This window comes from Gambusia affinis, linkage group LG06, assembly GCF_019740435.1.
Source record: "Gambusia affinis linkage group LG06, SWU_Gaff_1.0, whole genome shotgun sequence".
In the NCBI taxonomy this organism is placed as follows: Eukaryota; Metazoa; Chordata; class Actinopteri; order Cyprinodontiformes; family Poeciliidae; genus Gambusia; species Gambusia affinis.
In genome coordinates this window covers 31782234-31804451 of record NC_057873.1, presented here as the reverse complement: position 1 = coordinate 31804451, position 22218 = coordinate 31782234, and the positions used below count along the sequence as shown (strand labels likewise).

General features: G+C 39.6%; 1 protein-coding gene across 3 annotated transcripts in view; it reads left to right on the top strand.

Moving 5' to 3' along the window:
• Window positions 1–22218, top strand: part of sorl1 (sortilin-related receptor, L(DLR class) A repeats containing) — a 118756-nt gene that overhangs the window by 80383 nt on the left and 16155 nt on the right. For 2 of the 3 annotated variants that reach the window (XM_044118708.1, XM_044118710.1), the window contains 12 exons: window positions 1210–1365; window positions 3924–4052; window positions 4813–4939; window positions 5019–5188; window positions 7739–7851; window positions 10360–10464; window positions 10557–10623; window positions 13583–13659; window positions 13754–13844; window positions 14966–15153; window positions 15473–15592; window positions 21717–21881. In XM_044118708.1, the coding sequence (XP_043974643.1) occupies window positions 1210–1365; window positions 3924–4052; window positions 4813–4939; window positions 5019–5188; window positions 7739–7851; window positions 10360–10464; window positions 10557–10623; window positions 13583–13659; window positions 13754–13844; window positions 14966–15153; window positions 15473–15592; window positions 21717–21881 (1508 nt within the window). The remainder of the gene's footprint in view (window positions 1–1209; window positions 1366–3923; window positions 4053–4812; window positions 4940–5018; window positions 5189–7738; window positions 7852–10359; window positions 10465–10556; window positions 10624–13582; window positions 13660–13753; window positions 13845–14965; window positions 15154–15472; window positions 15593–21716; window positions 21882–22218) is intronic. The other variant, XM_044118709.1, reaches the window with a different exon arrangement.

Sequence of the window (22218 nt, the reverse complement as noted above, 5' to 3'; positions counted from 1 at the left end):
GGGTGAGGAAAACACTTCAATCACATAATTGCAATGCAGATGTCAGTCACTATTCTTCTGTTCCACACACAGGGTAAAACAGAGCAAGTTGTACATCTTCATGGCGACAGTTTTATAGCGATCTAACAGGTCAGGAAGGCCGAGGTTTCTGCTGAGCGATCAACCCTGTTGGACCTGGTCGTCACTGCTTTTCTTCAGAGAGACCTTCTGGAGGAAAGAAACAGAGCAAAACAACTGCTTTTCTTCAGAGACCTTCTGGAGGAAATTATATAGGTAAATCTATAAAGCTACATGAAACAACAAATATGTGATAATAATATATACAATTTACCTAACAGTAACATTTGTTCAAAATCATTCTTTAGGCTAAGACAAAACAATAAAGGTATATAAGTCAAGAACATTACTCTTTGAGTCTGAGCTCTGTTTGTTCACAAACATAGCTACAATTATCACTGATTTCTTTTTAGGTTGACCAATGAAACCACCTTCCCTCACCCACATTTCTCTGAATCCATGGTGAAACGTTGTTAGTGGTGCTGATGTTCTTAGCAGCAAGAGGGCCCATACATCCAATTCTGATCAAGGCTTCATACAAACTTAGACCGGCCCTACATGATGAGTTAAATCCACTGCACTGCCCATGTTTCTGCTGTATGTAGAAAGACAAATGAGAGATTTATTTCATGTGGCTTTAGCAGCTCTTCCAGTTGTTAATAAGTGCCACACTATATCTCACCAGTATTCTGTAATCTGATTTGGACAGTAACATCCCAATGAAAAGAAACTTGCTGGAGAAAACATTAGGCTCTATGGGTGCTTTGTAAAGGTTTAAACTTTTGGTTAAAGCACAGTAAAGGTACGAATGTAGGACAGTTGGTTGATGTTTGAAAAAAAGTTAGCTTATTCAAAAAGCAAACTTCTGCTTAAACTCTGACGTCTCGGTTCCTGAGCAACAAATAATTTGTCCTCATTTCGCTTTTCTGTTTTGCCTTGAAAGCACAGGAGAAGACAACCAAACAGGGAGCAAAAAAAGTGTTTTTTTTGTGTTTTAATTAGCAACACATTTATGTCAAAGAAGCTTCATAGATTGCTAGTGTGTTGCCACACGACTGTGGCCGCTGCATTATGTGGTTCAGTCTTGGTTGTGCTCCCTTTGAATACAAACATGTAATCTGGAACGTTCTCGGCTTCTTATTCCTCTGACAGCAGTTAATAGCTCCATGGCCCCGGCCCCTCCTTTATCTCCTGGACGCTGCACTCAGCATCAGTTCCAGTGTCACCGTCCCCCCCACTGCATCCAGGAGTGGCTGCGCTGTGACGGACACCCACACTGTGAGGACAGCTCAGATGAAGCCAACTGCCGTAAGTCTCTGTGATCCACATGCAGGGACTGAAATACTTCAATAGACATTTTACTGAGACATTCAGGAATTTTCTTTGATCACTTTCCAGATCTGAAAAGGTAGAAAAGAAAGAAAACTGAATGTTTGATTTTTGACTTTTTTGCCAGCTTCAGTTGGTTGAAGCTAGCAAAAAATAATAGCAATGACACATCAATGTCTATAAAATAATCAGGTATAATAAGAGAGATCCGTAACATACAGTACATTTGAATGAATCCAGAAATGCTACCTTTGCCACTCTCTGTTCACAGTTAAGAAAAATTAAAACATTTCAGATGAGTACTTTGTCCAGAAAAAAGGGGGCAAGTACTCTAGCATCACCTGCTGTTTATCTGAATACACTTTTGATTTTATAGTCAGTCGATATTCTTTAGAGGCGGCATCCTTCAAAGGTTGGATTTGGTAGGCCAGTTACATCATGGTGAGGCGACAAGGCCTGTTCGAATTCAAAGACTCCTCCAAATGCGGCCAACATATGCATCTACCCCAGATTTGAAGGATGGGTCTGGTGCGGGCAAACCAGGCGTTCAGGCAGTGACAGTGAAGAGCGGTAAATTATTTTACTATGTTACACTTTAAGCGACTCAATATGGCTTTATACGTAGTTTTCATTGAACATGTTAGAAACAAAATAAATGTCTTTTTAGAGGTGTGCCGATCAATTGGCCATCAATCATAATCGGCTGATTTCCATGAAAAAGTGTATGATTGGTGATCGCTGACCACCAAAATCGATCACATTTATCTCACTTTGCAGCTGATCTCCTCTTTCCTTCACACTGCGCAAGCGCGCGGCATCAAATCTTGTTGTGTGGAACTTTCATGGTCTGAGAGTGAATGGGGACGTTTGCGTGTTGTGGCGGAAAATTACCTCGGGGTGAAGCATGTCAAAATGCATCAACACAATGAATCTAATATGGCATTTAAAAACAAGCACTTTACGGAGTTTGGCTCCATCGAGGTTCACTTCAGGAAAAAAAAGGACATCCAGAGCAGCCAGATAGCAGGTAAAGCAGTGCACAACTACACACACTCACCCGGATTAGCATCACGGTCAGAAAGCTAAACAAAACCCGAAAAACAATTCAAGTCTTTGAGCTGGCGATGTAAGATCCTGGGTTCTGCTCAGGCTCTTGGACTGCTGCTACTCACTACTGGTAGTAATATTTCACAGACTTAACGATGCTCAACCTCCAACAGACAGTGAACTTTCACACCGAACATCTGCTTAAAGCTACAGCATGTAACTTAAAAAAAAATAATAAAAATGTTAGATTTTGTATTAAAAATATGTCTAGATTAAGTGAATTTATTGCCAGATAATTTTTCCATTTTGCCAGATAACGTACTATCATTTATACCTAAACCGAAAAATTAAGAGGCATTCTAGGCGTTAGGCAAATGTCATTGATCGGCAGAGATCAGCCTCATGGATAATTGGTATCGGAATCAGCAGCAAAAAACCTGATGGAAGCATCCCTATTTTTTTTTTCACTAAGGAACAGCCTTTACTACAAAAGATGAAGATTAATACAGAAATCACGAGTAAGAAAACAAAAACAAACTTAGTGTAGTGACTATTTGTCCAAAATTCTAATTCAAAAATCAAAAAACTTAAGACTGAAAGGTGATCAAAGCAAAAGTTGAATTTAACTCAAATAGTCACCTGATGCACTGTGGGTTCTGGCCTACACAGTCCAAAAAGATCACAAAAGTCAAAATGCAGTTAGAGGGTTGTTTTATTCCGTATTCAGGCTTCACAGGATTCTGCTGCTTTTCTTGCTCTGATTCCTGCACCTTTTCTCTGACTGATTAACTGAAAACTGATGACTGATTGGATAGACTGGACACAAAAAGAAAAGATTTATTTCCTTTTTCCAAACAACTATGTACAGACCTATTCTTTCTTACAAGAATCACATTGGAATAGTGATAACTATTGAAGTCAGTCAAGGTGATATTCCTCAAATGTCCACACTGTTCTAAAAATTTGCAGAAAGAATTTAGGAATTTGATTCTGAAAGGTGTGAAATTTTGAAATGAAAAATGTGAAGGAACTCTATTGTCAGTATAACAGTTGCATATTCAAAAGTTCCTGTTTTTCTGTCTTCTTCATCCTTGCTCTGCTCAGCTGTAAAAACGCTGAGTTTCATATTGTCTGTCAGCTCTGATGTTATTTAGCTGGAGATTCCTCATTCCATAATAACTCATCTTACTTCTTCACTCATCTTGATATTTAAAGATGCATGTTTTTTTTATATTATTATTTTTGTCTTCAGCGTCCCTTTAGAACCACACCTGGGACAAGATTTTGCCCACAAATCCTTTCAGTTATGAAACATGTTGTGTTTGTGAGTGAGAATGGGTGAAAGTGACTCTTGTGTAAAGAGCATTGAGTGGGCCAAAGGATTGGAAAAGCGCTATTCAGTCCATGTACTATTTACCATTTGTTTTGAGTCATCAGAAACAGGTAGCTTACTAACAAGAGTCTAATGTAGGAGCTGTGTTTGTGTTTAGCCACACGGCAGTCTCTGCTCTGCACCAACGGGACTCGCTGTTCTGACGGTGAGCTTTGCGTGTTGGATAGCGAGCGCTGTGACGGCTACCTGGACTGTTCAGACCACAGCGACGAAGAAAACTGCACCAGTAGGTTTTTGATTTTTTTCTATGCTGCAAGGTTATTATTGTTCCCTGGAACTAACAAAATAACAAAAACTGAAATAGAGAAAAATGTTTTGTTAGCTGACACGAATAAAATTGGTAATTAATGGGGAAAAATTATAACCAGCTGGAACTATGTTGTGCATTATAAACCGGACTAAAGCATGCTGAAGTTATGTATAATGTCCTTCATTTTTGTGTTTATGAATCTATATATTAGCTGTTGAACTTTTATTCCAGACACAAGCAGGTTATCAGAGTATGTAAGAGTAAGCATACTCTTACTGGGAGGAGTCAGTCCATAAAATAACAGTAAAAGTTGGGAGAAAACATCAGAGTCATTCGTTGTTCAATAAGAATTAAATACATTTTTTGAAAATGGTTTCTTCTGTTTAGTATTCTGATTGATGCATACATAATAACAATGCAATGCTTTCACCTTTTTGAGTTCTGCACCTAAAAATTAACCAAGTGTGAAAAACGTATTAATTTCACTTATAATAACTTATAATAACTAGCCAACACATTCTAAGAACTAATTACAACTAAAAGAATTAGACAAATAAAAAGTCACAACGAAATAAAACTAAGATATAATACAAAACCAAAAGCTATCATAACCCGGCTATCCTGGAGAATTTGGTTGGAATGGGGTGATTCTAGGTGCCTTAAATAGTCTAGTTCTGCCTCCTGCTGGTTGCATTTGTGGATTACACAGTTCCAATTTCTTCCCTTTATCTCCCAGTGGACACACTTGCCTACAAAGTCCAGAACCTCCAGTGGACCCCAGACTTCTCTGGAGCCATCACTCTGATCTGGTCCCGTCCCAAGAACCTCCCCTCGAACTCCTGCTACTTCCTTGTACACTACAGGTGAGCTTGGTGGACCGTTACCATCTGACGTCTGTGCTGCTCAGCTTAGCCCCAATCAGATGTTTGCTTTTGTGTTCAGGCTGGTGGGAACGCAGGAGTGGACCAATATGGACACCCACAGCAACAAAACCAGCTACAGACTGACTGTACTGAAACCAGACACCACCTACCAGGTGAAGGTTCTCACTCAGTGCCTAAACAAGCTGCACAAGACCAATGAGGTCATCACCATCAGGACACCAGAGGGATGTGAGTGTCTCATGACCTGCATTCATGTTAAGTCAAGTCAACGTTTATTTATGTAGCATATTTACAGCAGCCTCAGCTGACCAAAGTGCTTCACAAACAGTGATGTTAGTAACACGTTAATCAAACCACTTTTCTCAGCAACAACTGATCTAATGCATTACTATTTCAAATCCAGTAATCAGATTAAAGTTACTTATCCAAATCACTGTGCATTACTATTTTGTTTTGTAATTAGACCCGAGCAGCGAAGCGCTGTGAAGGCCTATTGTTACCGCAGGGTTTCTTCTTCTTATTTTTCCACAAAAAGATACAGCTTTTTTGAGGCTTTAACATACTCAAAAACTCACCAAACATCACTCAAAACTGTCCTCCAACTAAATTGTTTTAATTCTAGTGGAATTGCAAGTGGGCGTGGAAAAACTACTCTATAGCGCACCGTAACCTAATAGGACAAACCGTAGGTCATAGAAATCTGAAATTTGATACTTAGGTAGATCTCCCCAAATCAAGGAAAATGTCTCTTGAAGATACCCCTAAAAAGTACATGGGAGGTGGCCATTTTGGGTCAAAGGGTAAATTTTGGCCATTTTTCACTTTTACTTTTTAACACTTTTACTTTTTTTTTTTTAACTTTTTTAACAAACTCCTCCTATGGATTTTGAGCTATCACTGTTCACAACAAACACAATATCACAGTATACAAAGACAATCAGAAAATACCCAAAATTTTATAACATGAATAAAAACCAAAACAATATTTAATTTCAGCTGCAGATATTTTCTCTTTAACTGGTGTTGAAGGCTAGAGAGAATAGATATGTTTTCAGTCTGGACTTAACTGACCTATTGACTGAGAGGGCCTAACAGGAGGGAGACTGCGCCACAGAGAAGGCTCTGTCCCCTTCAGCTTTTAGCCTGGCTTTAGGGACGGCCACTAAAGGATGGTTAGTCGCTTTAAAGATCAGACAGCAGTGAAGAAGAAAGAGAAACTGTGTAGCTGTGGTCAGCTTTCTGACTTGGCTACAGTTTTACGCAGACAGTGTGAAACACCAGAACTACATAATATTAGCTTGTGATGTGGATTTTATTTTTCCTTTGGATAAAAAAAAAAAAGAAAGGTAATGCGTGGCTGTTTTTCTTTTTTGATTACATTACCAAAATCTAAAAGACTGCACATTTAAGAAAATAAAGTGCCAGAATGTGATTATATTTATTTGTATCCCAAAAATAATCAGCTGATTTGAGTCTTTATGTTTAAACCAGAAATGAAATTTCTGGATTTATTTGATTCAGTTGATGAGTGTTACTGCAAACATCAGGGGAGAGTTAACCACAGTTGCTGCGCACTCATGTCCCGCCCACCATAGTGAGAAACAGACTGTATGATGGAAAAGCTCACTACCTGGGGTAGAACTGAACCACACATTAAATGGTTAATGTGCGACGTGTCAGTGGAAAAGAACAGGAACCGATTTAAAGCTAATTTAAAACTTTTAAAAGGGCAGTTTCAATGCTGTGCCACAATTTTAAATCACACTGAAATTTTTCACCAGTTTCGTCAAGGTCAAGATAAGTCTGCCGTTGGACATGAGCAACTTTCTCAAACTTTTTGACATAAATGGTAATTTAGAAACAGGTCTGAAATTAGACAACACATTTGAATCCAGGTTACTCTTTTTAGTGAACGAATGGACCATAGCATGTTTCAGAGTTGCAGGAAAAGCTCAGAGAAACATTTACAATTTTAACAATACATGGACCAATACAGTCAAAGATATTTATAAACAAACGACTGGGCATGGTGCCTATAGGGCATGAAGAAGGCTTAAACTTTTTATCAATTTTAGTCAATTCGGGCATTCGTGGTGGCGTAGGGCATAGTGCGACACATGTTTGGAGGCCCTGAGTCCTCGGCGCTGCTGTTGGGGGTTTGACTGCCGGACCCGACGATATTTGCCGCATGTCTTCTGCCCTCCTCCTCCCCCTTTCCTGTCAGCCTACTTTAATAATAAGGGTCACTAGAGCCCACAAAAAAAAAAAACCTTGGAGGGGTAAAAAATAAATAAAATTAGTCAATTCACTAAGGGACACAGGCTAACTTTTCTAGTAAGTGGTACAAATATTCATACACAGACTGGTATACGTAATCAAAACAGAGTTCAGATACACTTGGGTGCCTGCAGAATACAGCGAGGAAAATAAGTATTTGAACATCTTGCAACTTTGCAAGTTCTCCCACTTAGAAATCATGGAGGGGTTAGAAATTTTCATCTTACATAATCATTTCGAACCCCTTACTGACACTTAAAGCAGCTGGCTTTGAGTCTCTTTCACTAACAGCAGTTCTACCAAAGGTGGTAGAACCTGGTGGCATCTTGATATTGTGTTTTCACTGATTAGAAAATGAGATTTTGACCTTTCTCACCAGCCAGTCCTTCATTTAACTTAAAAATGTCTCAATTCCAGTCACCAGCCAATTTCACTGTGAATGTCCAACACTTTTCTGTCTTCTGATGGCTGTATGTGTGTTTGTGTGTTAATGTGGGTCAGTTCCTGACCCCCCCAGGAACCTGCAGCTGACTTGTGACAGTAATGAGGATGGTACAGTAAAGGTTTCCTGGAGCCCTCCTGACAACAGGCACGGTCTTATCAGAGAGTACATTGTAAGTGGTTCTCAGTCACACTCTGTTTCAATTTGTCCAGTTTTCTTCTTTTTTTTTTTTAATTTTGAAATGATTGAAAATGGTAATTAATGGCATTTTATGCATAGTTGTTGGGTTATTCCTTTTATATAGAAATCATTTTATGTTATGTGTCAAAAAACCCTCAAATGGACGTAGTTGAAGTTGGTTTCCGATTGCAGCTTCCAATTTGGGAAATGGCTAAAGGACGATTACACCTAATTTTTCACTTCTTATAGACTTTTCAAACATGGGCAGGATTATTCTCAACTAATAGCAGCGTATTTAAACCATGTGTGGGATTTGTGAAACTTTTATCTGATTTGTGAAACTACAATGGGCGATTTACCACTTTTTATGCTTCTGGTCCACATGAGAACTGAACTTCTCTGAAATGTATGTTATTTTGATCTTATATCCATTTACTGTTAGTTTTCTGTTTTCTCTTTTTTTTTTTATCTTCAGTGTAGGAAGATTTAGTATTGCGTTCTTTTTATCTCTGATACTGTTCCTTGTTTTAACTCTTTTCTCCTCAATAAATGCAGCTATTTTATTTATGTTACAGTTTACTCCATGTTATGCGAGTACTTGGGTCACCAGAACAAAGCAGAAGTAAAGAACCTGCATCCTGACTCAAGCGTTCATTCTATTGGAGTTAGGCTTACTGCTAAATTGTGTTAATAAACACAGAAGGAGAGCAGAATAGATATGTTCCTGGAGGTGGCACCAACTGGGATATTGATTCCTACACCCTAATGTTTTCCTTACTCTGGTATTACCTTTTTGCTCTTCTTTACACAGAAAGAAGTCCAGTTAAAGAAAGTGTTTGGTCTCTGTCGTCGCTCCATGCTTGCTTGCTATAAGGGTTTGCTGCAAAGTGAAAGACAAATGCAAAAGATGTTCACTATGGATCTATTCATAACAAAGACTAAATGTACCATGCCAGTGACTGGATGCTACCTGTTGGGTTTCCTCATATAAAATAACTGCATGGAACGAGTGTGAATAATAATTTGAAGGGCTGAAATCTCCCTTTTGAAGTTTTTATTTCAAGGTTTCACAAATCCCAAATTTGGTTTGATATATTATGCTATTAGTTGAGAATAATCTAGTCCAGGATTAAAGAGTCAAGTTGTTTTGGTTTTGGAATTACAGCTGTTCTAGTGTAATCCAGATGCAAAAACGTGGTGAAACCTCCTTTTATTGAAGTTTCACAAGTGAGATAAAAGTTTCGTAATTCACAAAAATGATTTTAAATTTTCTGTTGTTAGTTGAGAGTAATCCAGTCCAGGATTAAAGAGTCTACATGTGGTAGTATTATTTTTTTTTTTAACTAGACTAGATTAAAGCTGCTGGAGGTAGTAAAAAATTTGGTGGAATCGTCCTTCCCAAATTGGAAGCTGCAATCTGAAACCAACTTCAGTTTGTTTAGTAAATTAAGCCGGCATGGCAGAACCAAACAAGGACACTGTGCACAACATGCTTTTTGGGCTTCTTCTTCAGACTCAGAGATTTGATAGTTCTGTTGGCCAACTAGGTGCAAACAGCTGTGAATTTTGGTATTTTTTCATGCATGAGATCTATCATCAGTTAATTTCTTGAAATGGGTTATGTAGAGACAGGAGCTTCAAAAATGAAGCAGGTTATTTTTCAGACACCACAGAGGACCAATCAGAGAAACAAACAACTACGGAATTAACAGGAAAATAACAGAAAAAGACTGCTGAGACAACCAATTTAAAACAAAACATATCACAGTTCACTTTCCTGTTTAGAATAAAACTTCCTGTTAGGAAAATCCACTAATTATACTTAGAATTTATTGAAATGCATTTTTTGAACTAAGTGAGTTTTACTATCTGTATGAACTAATTTTTCATATTTTTCCTTTGAGATATGTTACTGGTTTTACATCTAAATATTTTACAACAGGTTATTTGTCCTTCGAAGTCTGAATTTTCAATTCAGAATCAGAAAAATCTCAGGAAATCTGACTTGAAAAGTTAGATTTTTTTCTACACTATTGGTTGGACTCTTATATTCAGAAATTAGCCACAAATCTAAACTTATAATGTTTGAATGTTCAAAATGTTGAGATGCATGGACAGTAATTGTCAAGGTCCACTGGAGGATTTTGATATTACTACAAGATCCAAGTTTTGAGTTTCAAAATAAATGGAATGCTGCAGAGAAAAGGAAGTGCCTCGACAGCCAACCATTTTGTTGGTGTCACATCCAAACTTCAGCATTTTCTTTTCACAGTGCAAAACACTAAATTCCATTCTTATTTAATTAGTAATTGTTGTTTTTTTATTCTAAACACTATAAACATTAGAGGCAACAAATGTTCCCTAAGTATTTTGGGAAATTACTAGTTAGGAACTCCCTTTCCACCCCCAATCTTCCCGTCCCAAAACAGGAAAATGACAAGATTACTCCTACTTGTGGGTGAAATCTGAAGGCCCTAACTGGTCGCCTCCATGTCGACAGGTTGATTACAGTGAGGACAAGGTTCCTGACTGGACATCACAAAGATCCACCAAGAACATTACTGAGGTGAAAGCGTTGCAGCCTGACATGCTGTACAGATTCAGGGTGAGCAACCGATTTGGCTTGTTCTAGGCAGATATGAAAAGATAGTGTTGACATTATTCTTTCATTGTTTATGGATTTCCAAATGTTTCCAGGTGGCTGCAGTGACCAGTCGAGGTGTTGGAAACTGGACTGAGATTAAGTCCATCACTCCCCAGAAAGGTATGCTGATATTCTCTGACAGGATCAGGTAAACTCAGTTCTTAGATTTGTGTAACACTGCCATCTACTGGCCAAGACGTTACAAACATTTTACCAGGTAGACTGGAGCTTTTGGTTTTATTAAACATTTATTGGATTCTGATTGGTGCACCCTTCAACGACCGGATATCTAATCCAGATGCTTTAAATGAAATTTAATTACATATTTAACTACTTAAACACTTTTTAACAGTCAGTAACCAAAACTTCAACACAGATCTCGTACTTACTAGCATACTAGCAAAAGCCATCCATCCATCATCTTCTCCCGCTTATGCAAAGTTGGTTTTGCGGGGGTAGCTGCCTAAGAAGTCTGGGGAGACTTCACTCTCCCCAGCAACATGTTCCAGCTCCTCTGGGGGAATCCCAGGGCGTTCCTGGTCTTCCCTGGGGCTTCCTCCTGGTGAGACATACCCGGAACACCTCACCAGGAATGCCTCCTAATTAGATGCCTGAGCCACCTCAACTGGCTCCTCTTGACGTGAAGGAGCAGCAGCTCTACTCTGAGTCCCTCCCGGATGACCGAGCTTCTCACCCTATCTCTAAGGGAGAGCCCAGACACCCTATGGAGAAAACCCATTTTCTCCATAGGATTGTATCCACAACCTTGTTCTTTCGGTCATGATCCAAAGCTTATGACCATAGATGAGGATAGGAAGATAGATCGACCTGTAAATAGAGAGCTTTGCTTTTTGACTCCGCTTTCTCTTCACCATGATGGACCGATACAGTGCCCACTTCACTGCAGATGCTGCACCAACCTGTCTGTCAAATCTCCCGCTCGCTTCTTCATGAACACAATCCCGAGATACTTAAACTCCTCTACCTGTCTGCCCCAGGGCAGCCTTGGCGGAGTCCAACCCTCACCAGAAATGAGCCCGACTTACTGCCGGCGATGCGGTCCAGACTCTGACACCGGTCATACAGGGACCTAATAGCTTGATTCAGGGGGCACCTATGGGTGCACCGATTTATGGATGCCGATTTCCTTAATTTTGGGAGATCGGTGATCAGCCGATTTTTACATTTGAAGCCAATCTTATCCACCGATGTTATTAAACTTGGGTTTAAAACTCAACCACTGTTCTTTTCTTTTCCCTTGTGAGAGAAGTGTAGCTGACTAACTGGCCGACCAGATCATGTCTGCACATTTACAGTTAACAATAGTCACCCCATTGTTACCAAGTCAGCAACTTTCTTGATATATTGAGCAACATTTCAGACAAAAAACTGATAAGTTTCCAATTCCTAACTTATCGGAATCGGTAAGTTAGGCTTTTTAAAAGATCGGTAATTGGTGATTGGCTAGAAAACTGCAATTGGCTCAGCTTCCTCACTGGAAGGCATGTCAGTGAGATTGAGGAAGTCTTTGAAGCCCACCGGCCCACAATGTCCCGAGTCGAGGTCAGCAGCACACCGCCCCTGTTAGAATAATTATGTTTTGTTATCATTCTTGCATAAGTAGTTACCCGTTTGCTTTTCATTTAAAGGGTTAGTATTCACACCCCAGAGAGGAAGAATTTGTTAAACTGTGTGAAAGACAAAACTTGCTTTCTCCCTTAACCTTGAAGCTGCAGCTGCTTCTTATCTTGGGATACTCCTTAAACTGCGAGTGTGTAGAATGAAGTTCTTCCTTGTTTCAGAATAGCCCCCTTCTTTTATTTATTACTCTCCCACATTTCACTCCCGACTCCTTTCTTTCCTCCTGCTTAATAAAAAGACAGGCTCTGCTGCAGGGAGTCAGAACACATGGTGAACACCTTGGAGAAGTGGTTTGCTGTGTCTTCTCCTTCTGCAGAAGCTTGGTTGAAAACTCATAAACGTTGTCTGTGGTTGTCTTTTTATGTAAGTTTAGAAAAATACCTATCAGCCCCCACTATAAACAGTGTTGGTGCTGTACTGCTTTCCTCTCCTGAGACGCCGAATGGTGGACCAGAATCTCCTCAAAGCTGTGCTTTTCTCCATGGCCTCATTTCATTTGCTGGTCATAAGGGGTCTTAAGGCTGCGGTTTGTCTAGTTCAGGGGTGGCCAACCCTGGTACTCGAGAGCCGGTGTCCAGCAACTCTTAGAGGTGTCTCTACTTCAACACACCTGAGTCAAATAATGAGGTCATTAGAAGGACTCTGGAGAACCTGACTGCACTTGGGAGGAGATTCAGCTCTTGGATTCAGGCGTGTTGGACCAGGGAGACATCTAAGAGTTGCAGGACACCAACTCTCGAGGACCAGGTTTGGCCACCCCTGGTCTAGTTCCTCACCTAAGATCTGTCTGCCTTGGGTGGGGTCACCCAAGATAGGGGTAGGGGCATGAAACCCCACACAACATAGCTCGTAGGATCACGGGGACACTCGAACCCCTTCACCACAATAAGGTGGCAGCCCACAGAGCAAAAACACTAAGTGAAAATTACCTCTGCTATTTGTGGATCTTTTATTAATAAAAAACTGAACCAAACAATGTGGTTACTACCAGCTAATTCTTGATTAAACAATGGATATAAATATGTTTTTACATAGGATCAGGTTAATTTTCATTCATCTAAATGATCATTCAAAAACTGCTTTTTGTCTTTACTCAGGATTTCTTTGTCAAATGCTGATAAAATAACGAGCAATCTCTGTGGGAGCAAATACCTTCTCATAGCCTTGTATCTACAGGTGTACTCATTCAAAGCTGCTTGGTAATATTCTTGTTGTCCTTCATTATCAAAGTTAAATAAAAATCAACAAAAGTACAGTACATGATGTAATATTCTGACTGTGATGTCTTTAGCTCCAATAAAATCTGCCTCCTTGTCCCATTTATGACTCCATACGATCCTTCTCAGGTCTGTGTGTAGACCGCAAGCCAATGCTAACTTACATCAACAGAATCTGACTGATAGTGAAGCTCGTCTCATGCATGCTTTGTCTGCTGCAGCTCTGCCTCCTCCTGTAGTGAAAGCTACCAATATCTCCTCTGACTCCATGTCATTCAGCCTCAGCTTCCAGTCTGAAGTAAGCGCTAATCTTTATCACCTTCAGGTTTTGAACAAGTGAACTGGTTTCTGGGTACAGTGTTTCATGAACCTCATGCGTTTTTCTTTTCCAGACCAAATATTACATTGTAATCCTGCACTGGCAGTTCGACTCTCATGTGAAAGAGAGCCACATGTACAACATCACCCACGGAGAGTTTAAAGGTAATCTTCCTCTGTGCTGTCTTTCTTTTCTGTTGTGAGGAAAATTAGCACATCTGGTACAAAACAGTCTTCAGATAAATTCAACTTTTATTGCAAAAACTTATGCTTAGAATAAATCACTGTATTTGCTGATAAATGTATTTAATTTATTTATTAAATAAATAAATGTATTTAAACTATATATTAAATACATTTATCGGCAAATACAGTGATGGATTTTAAGTATTAGTTTTTGTAGCTGTACTTTAAAACTTTCAGCAGCTGTTATTGTAGTGCTGCTGCTAGAAGAGCAGCAGTAGATACTTCTGTTGCACACTGTCAATACTGCTACCATTATAACACATATGCATTATCATATTAGCTACTTTAGTTAAAGTGAGGAGGCCATCTGTATGGCTAATCACCACCCAATAATTGTATTCAAGAATATTTTCATATGTATATTTTAGAATGCTCTACTAAAACCAAGAGTTGAAATTGGAGTTAGGTAACTGCCCTCTACTGGCAGAGTGATCTATGTTAAAGACATAGCTCTTTACAGCTACACAGTGTTGTTCAGAGTTACTTTCCCTGTTAGGCAGATGGATAGGAAAAGAGGGAATGTCAAAAGATGCCCTATACTAGCTGTGCTAATGCTACAATAATAATGCTGCACTGATGTTTCACAGCAACTTAAAAAGGTCAGTAAAACTGCTTAAAATATTGTGATATGAAACGAGGAGTGAATGGAAAAACACTCAAAAACAGTGGAGTGTCCATGATTCTGTGGGGCTGGTTTCTCCTCTAGATGTCCTTGGATTTTGTTAAAAATGTGGCTAAATTAGAGAAGTTCTCCTGACAAAAATTCACTGTCTTCCATGGCTGTGTCAGTCCCCATAGCGAAATGGATTAACCATTTGGTCAAAGATATCTCTGTCTATATTCTCCAACCTTATGAAATATTACAGGAAAAGAGCTGTCCTGTTTCTTACATTTCTTACACAGAACTGTTGTGATTCTACTCCAGTTTATAGTGTGATTTGATGCTGCTCCAATAACAGATACATTTCCCACATCTTTACTAGGAGTGTCAATGAATGTTTCCAGTACAGTACGTCTGAAACAGTCTGCTATGTTGGCAGCCACAAACCTGACAGCGGGGACGGTGTATGAAGTGGCTGTGTGGGCTCACACCAGTATAGGAGACAGCCCCACCGCTTTGTCACACTACCAGACCCGTGGCACCCAGCCAGAGCGCCCTCTCCTCAAAGCCAAGGCTCTTAACCAGACGGCGGTGGAGTGCAGCATCAGCATTGACTCCGCTCCACTGGTACATTGTGTGTCTGTCTGTCTCTCTCACTTGTCTATTTCTCTGACTACCTCTCTCTCTCTCTACACCTGAAGCCACAATCTGTAATTCAATACTCAGGTTATGCAGGTATGAAGAAGAAAAAAACTGACAAGTGTGCATTTCTATCCCTCATTGAATCACTATCCTAAAGAGAATAATTGGTTTATTGCGATTTCATTTTAAAAACATACTTGTAAACTATAGTTGGTAACGTTCTTGATCCAAACCAGTACTATTAGATCACCTCAGTAACATGAAGGGACAACTGTGTCTTATTTCTTTGTGCGTGTGTGTGCAGGTTTATGGTGTGTTTTATGCCACCTCTTTCCTGGATCTGTACCGCAGTCCTCATCAGGTCCAAAGCACATCCCTCACCCTCTCTGTGACTGTGGACAGCGGTGAGCAGTATCTCTTCCTGGTGAGTCACTCCTGGAAACTTTGTAAAATTCCTTCTCGGATGTTACTTGATAAATGAAATATTCAGGATTACTCCACCCCTTGTTTTTCTTTCATTTTGAATTATGGGTAATCCACAACATTAACTGATAAAAACTATCAACAGTCAAGTCAGAAAACATATCCAGATGTGTTGACTCCCTGAAGTCTGGAGTAAAGTGACATATTTTAGTCGATACCCAGTTTTCACACTTGCTGTATAATCAAATTTGTTCTTGCTGAAAAGACTCTGACATAATGTAAGATAATGAGAGGCTCATCCAAAAGGAAATTAGGCACATATGTTGTTTATTTGGTGTTGAGCCTCCCTGATTCAGAAACAAAAGGAATCACTGTCACATAGTGCTGCAAGGTGGTGGTTGAAGTGTGGCAGGGAGTGTCAGAGCGAAGAATTAATTTCAACTTTGTTTAGGTTGCATTTCTAAAATAGTCATTTTAAAAATGGGGATTTTAAAAAGAAGCTGCACAACGTGGCTAACAACCCTGGTGAGAATCTAGTGCTCACTAGTCTTTTATTCTTTTATCTTACCTTTATTCATTTACCAACTTGAGTGAAATGGTACTGAGGTTTTTTAGAAACTAAATAGAAAAAAATCTGTAATTTTTGTTCCAAAATATGTACCTGCACATGTAAGGTTCTGCAAAGGAGGTGTTCACAGGACGTAGTGAGCTGATGTCATTGACTCGTTGACAGTAAATATAGTTCCAACTAGAGAGCTGTCAGCTGAAACAACAGAAAGGATTGGGAAACTTCTACAAGATGGTAGGTCAACAAAGAGAATGCAAGAAATGTTGGTCAGTAGAGCTGGACGATGTGGCAGAAAATCTCATTCATTTCATTTTCAGATATTTAAGACAGAAAACTAATCAATAATTATTGATATCCACTGATATGAAGCGTCATATCAGTGGATATCGATAATTATTGATTAGATTTTTGTTTTAAATATCTGAAATTCTGCCAAACTTACATCATGGCCTTTTCTGTTGTAGCCAGTTTTCACTCGATGCTTTTCTTTTTTTATTTTTAAGCATTTATTAGGTACAGTGGCTAAACTTTAAACTGCTGCTACTCAAGTTACTCAACAGGTCGTTGCAAGGTAGCCACAGATTGAGTGAGTTGATGCCGCTAACCTAGCTTAGCTCGCTATGAGAGGTTGAGCAGCTAGTCTTTCCTCTGCCTTCTTCTGTCTTCTAGAATTCTGTGCTGTTGTGGATTGGAGGACAGTAAATATTCTATAAAACCGATTATCTATTGATACTGATCACGTGTCTATTGCAATATTGTCATGGTTGTTATGGATTAATTGTCCAGCCTACTAGCTAGTTAATGTTTGTGACATGAAGAAATCATCTTCTTGGATAATGACACATTTATCCCCTTAGCAGAGGGTTGAAGTTTTACTTTAGGAAAGAGATGGACCCATCCACACGACCAACAGATCATCTGAGTCAAATTAGTCATTCATCTTGCAAATTAAAGCAAAGGCTGATCTTTAAGCTGCTATACAAAAATCTTGCATAACACCATAGAGAGTTTTTTCATTTGATGAAGATTTTTTTTCTTTGTAAAGTCTGTCTCACACAATTCAAGCTGTTAAGAAAGCAAGAGCAGATGGAGCACAGCTATAATTCTTTTTATAATTTGATTTCTGAATGTTTTCCATGAGTAATTATTAATTCTATAACGGTTTCCTCTAATTAATTCAACCAGGATTGACCATTAATTACAGAAATATCTTTCCTGATTTTTTTTAAAAATTTATTTATTTTCTTACTTTTTTTTGTCTTACGCGTAATGGTTCACAAGTATAAACACAGCTCCTGTAAAAATGAGTAAAACATTTTTTTTTAAACTGAGACCATCTAAAAAAGGAACAAAACTGCAAGGAATACAAAAAAATGTGCAAAGGAGCTGTAGCAGAAATGTGGTTACCTTTAAACTAATACCTTTTTGAAGCATTTAATTCAAGATCGAGAGTCTTCTTGGTTCTGCCATGCAAATGTTCTCAAATCTATTTGTTTGTGATGAGGTCTTTCATACACAGCCCTAATTCTGTGATCCCTCTCATTTTACGTTGCATTTTAGTTCTAGGTTTTGGCTGGGCCATTCTGAAAATGTAGCTCTATTTAAGCCTGACTGACTGCCAGAGGCCAAGCACACAACAGAAAGGGTTGGGAACAGACCACATGTGAGACTAATACCATATTTGGAAATGGGACCTTTAATGAAGGGAGCACTATTTCCTATATTATCTGCGGTCTTCCATTTTTAGTTTCTTTTGAAATCTGTGATGTCTTCACCTTTAGGAAGGAGATCCACTCCCAGCGGGTATTTGAATTCCTCTCTTTTATTTCCTTCAGCACAGTTCTTAAATGGGCTCTCTGCATGTCACGTCTGCATGAGCGAATGCTTCCGCTTTGAGTGACCATGACAGCAAAGAAAGACAAAATCATATTTGAAAGCAATTTAAGCAATACCATGAACACTGTTCAACGGTGCACAGCGTCTTCCAATGGATTTCCAGGCGATTCTGAATTAAGAAGACGATGCCTGGGCGTACCGTGGTGGAGCAGGGGATAGCGCAACCCATGTTTGGATGCCTTGAGTCCTTGATGCTGCTGTCACAAGTTCAACTCCTGGATCGGGCGATGTTTGCCGCACGTCTTTCCCCCTTTTCTTCTCCCTTTCCTGTCAGCCTACTGTCATATAAGGGACACTAGAGTCCACAAAAGACCCCCTGGAGGGGTACAAAAAAAAGAAGACGATGCCTTGTCAATATTCAAATTCAAGCTAATGCCGCACAGCCAAGTTTGCAGCCTTCACTTAAGCCTTCACACCATTCCCCTGAAGAGGGTACTCCTTTAAGTAAGGAAAAAAAAGGCACACATGTATTTAACCTTCCTATGGTGTTAGGGTCCCTACGGATCCGTTTTGATTTTTAGCATGCATAAAAGTACTTCATACATTTTTTTTTTGCGTTGAAACTTTTTGACTTTGTCAGGGACTTCCATTTAAACAAAGTAAAATCTTTTTTTTTTTTTTTTTTTACTAAATTATAAAGTGCTCTGCTGGAAAAAAATGACTTTTGTGGTGTTTGGGTCATTTGTGACCCGGTTAAAATTTTTGATTATAAAACAATAAAAAATGCCAACAATTAAATCATGAACACACAATAAACCTAACCCTAACAGCCTCTTCCTCCAACCACTTGAGCTTCATTTAGGGAAAGAAAATATGCATGGAAGGACAGCTGCTGCAAACATCATCAAAATGACCCCAGGGGTCACGAGGTTTGCTGTGACAAGAGTAAGTGACATCAAGACGTGCTTTGATCTTTTTTTTGCCATTGTCACTAAAAAAGTCATAATTGCTATGACAAACCTTGAGGGGAAAAAAGTCCATGGCAACACATGGAAAGACATTGATGAGACGTACCTGGATGCCTACATTGGTGTTCTCCTCCTTGCTGGAGTTTACAGATCCAGCAATGAGGCAACTGAGAGTCTCTGGGATGCATCAACGGGCAGAAATATTTTCAGGGCAACAATGTCTCTTCGGACCTTTCAGATGATCTCAAGAGTCATCAGATTTGACAATCGAGACACCAGAGCAAAATCTGAGCAGCTTGCTCCCATCAGGGATGTTTGGGAGAGATGGGTGCAACTCCTTCCACTGATGTTCAACCCAGGGCCAAAGGTGACAGTGGATGAACGTTTTCTCCCTTTCCGAGGAAGATGCCCGTTCTGGCAATACATGCCCAGCAAGCCAGGCAAATATGGCATAAAAATCTGGGCAGCCTGTGATGCTAAAACAAGATATGCATGGAACCTACAGATTTACACAGGCAAATCTGCAAGCGGCATAGATGTTACTATATTTGATAATATTAAAATTAAAATCTTTTTTTTGTTGAACATTTAAAAGATGTGTTTTAATATCTCTCAGTTACACTCAGGTAACAGAACAACTGATTATTTTGTTGCCTTCTTCTCTCAAGGTTCATTTGACCACTTTTTATACATTGAAAACGAGGGGCATGCTGTTAAAACAAAGGCCCAGGGGGCCACAAAAAAATATTAAAACCAATCTTTTCATGAATAAAGAAGCCCAACCAGCTAAACAAGAGTTAAGAAAAACATTGGATGATAAAAGATTGTTTTTAGGGTATTTTATGGCTGATTTAATACACGGGTCCAAAATGACCCGCTAACACTACAGATGGCAGCAGAAAGCTAACACCAGAGGAAGGTTAACTCAGGGCTAAAATATATAAAGGCAGCAATACATGAAAATTAAATATGAGCATTATTTTACCTTACTCCTTCTTTATACAGTAGGCCCTGTACAGGCTTTACTACCACTATCGTGCCAACTGGACCATGTTTCACAGCCTTTGAAATACAGAACCAGAGACATAGTGTTTATAACAGTCTTCATCATGTGATTAAAGGTGAACGTCAAGTGCAACCTAAATTTTAATGTTGTACTTCAAATTTAGTCATTATATATTTTTATATAGTAGTTTTATATGAAAATCATTTATTTTGAAATAAAATAAATTATTTTATTTCATCACAGACATTTCACTGAACTATTTTTAATGAACATGTCATGCGTGTGCACAGCTTTAAAACCTACAGCAGTTGACTTTTCAATTTTCTGACATACTGACCTTCCTGCAGGCATTACTGGATCAGTGACAGTCTCTATCTACCTTCAAAGTATATGAGGATGATATTTCCTATAGGCATGTTTGATTGAATGGTTGCTTAGTGGGCTAAATAAGGACTTTGTGCTTTTCTTAAGAGGTACTTGGCATACTCACCCAACTGCTTTGTGGTGTGGGATCTTTCTCTGGTGCTTTAGGCTCTTCGGTCCCCCATGTTCGAGTCCTTTTCATCTGCAGACCTCAAGTGGCTCTCACTGAAGATGGCATTCCTTTTACCAATGATTTCTGCAAAGTGTGTGGGGGAATTGCAGGCTCTCTTGATACCTGAGCCCTGCTGCCGGTGGAACCCTGAGGGCTCAGGTGTCACACTGTGGCCTGATGTGGCATTTATTCCTAAACTGTCACTGTTGGCAGGATGTACCCAGCCGCTCCATCTTGCCCAGTTTGACACTGGGGGCTCCTCTGAACATCTCTGCCCTGTTTGTTCTCTTAAGGCATATATATAAATTTCACTGTTTCCAAAAGATGAATAGTCTTTTTGTTTGCTACGTGGACTCACAGAAACTTCAGGCCCTTTCTGAGCCGTAGCTTGCACACTGGGTTATGGATTTGATCACAATGGCTCATGCCTTGCAGGATTGTCCACTGCTAGCAGGTGTGACGTTCTATTCTACCAAGGGCATGTTCTTACATCTCACAAGAAGGTTGAGGGATTGAGTGCTGGGTGTCGTGTGACTATACAGAGTCACATTGGTCACCGGCAGGTCAGGTGATTTTGCTGTGATTAATACTCGACCTGTGCATGCGCAAGAATGATTATTCAGTGCTCGAAGCACTGCCTCAGGCGGGCATCCGGGATTCATGAAACCTTAGTTACAGTGATAACTTTTGCTTTACTCTGGGACTCTGACAATCCAATTCCTCCTCATTGACAGTTTTCTTCCACCATTGAAGGAATTTGAACTTTCTGTATTTGAATATGTTCTTGATTTTATCCACCTTGACAAACAACCGTGTTTCCGTCTGAAGAAAAAAGTAATCCCCATAGTATAATTCTGCCACTACCATAATGTTTGCCAATTTCTTGTATTTATCAGACTATCACACATTGTTTCATGTTAATGTGTATTTAAATAACTAACTCTGAAGTTAAAAGAAAATGTCTAGTTAAATAGAAATCTCACAACACCCTGCAGTTCCTCCGTGTCCCTCATGTTGAAGACCTCTGTTCTGTTCTATAAGTTCTGCTCTAGTTCCAGAGTGAAAAGTTCTATCCAGACATGGTGTTGATGCAAGGGCAGCAGAATGTTTTAGTATCCTTACTGAGTGTGACAAAGCGGACAGTATGGTGTGTAGTTACAGGACAGACATAATCTCACACTAATGATTGATATTGATATGATATTGATTCAGGCTCGGGTTGTCTCTCCCTTCCTGGGTCCTCCCTCTGACTATGCTGTGGTGAAAATGATCCCTGACGAGAGGCTGCCTCCGCGGAACTTCCATCATGTGCTTGTGGACAAGACACAGGCCACGCTGAAATGGCAGCCACCCTACGACACGCCAGATGCCCCTCTGGTATGAGGCTATCACTCTGCTCTGAGACGTTGCCGTGTTGGTGCTTTTAAAGGGGCAGTGTCAAGTAAAATCAATTTTTTGAGCTTTATAATGTTATCCCCTCATCAAAAACATAACCTGGAGTATTGCTTTGATTCTTTCATGCATGTTTTGAAAAAAAATTATTGTATTACCATGGCAACCACTCATCTGTGCGAAACGCTGTGCCTGCCAGCCCCACCCTCTAAGTTTCAGAGCTTCTGCCTGATAGAGCATCCCTCCCTCATAACTCCCCCACTCCTTCAGACTAGCCAACAGCAATAAGCAAACACCTTGTGGAACTGGGAATTTGCAAAGC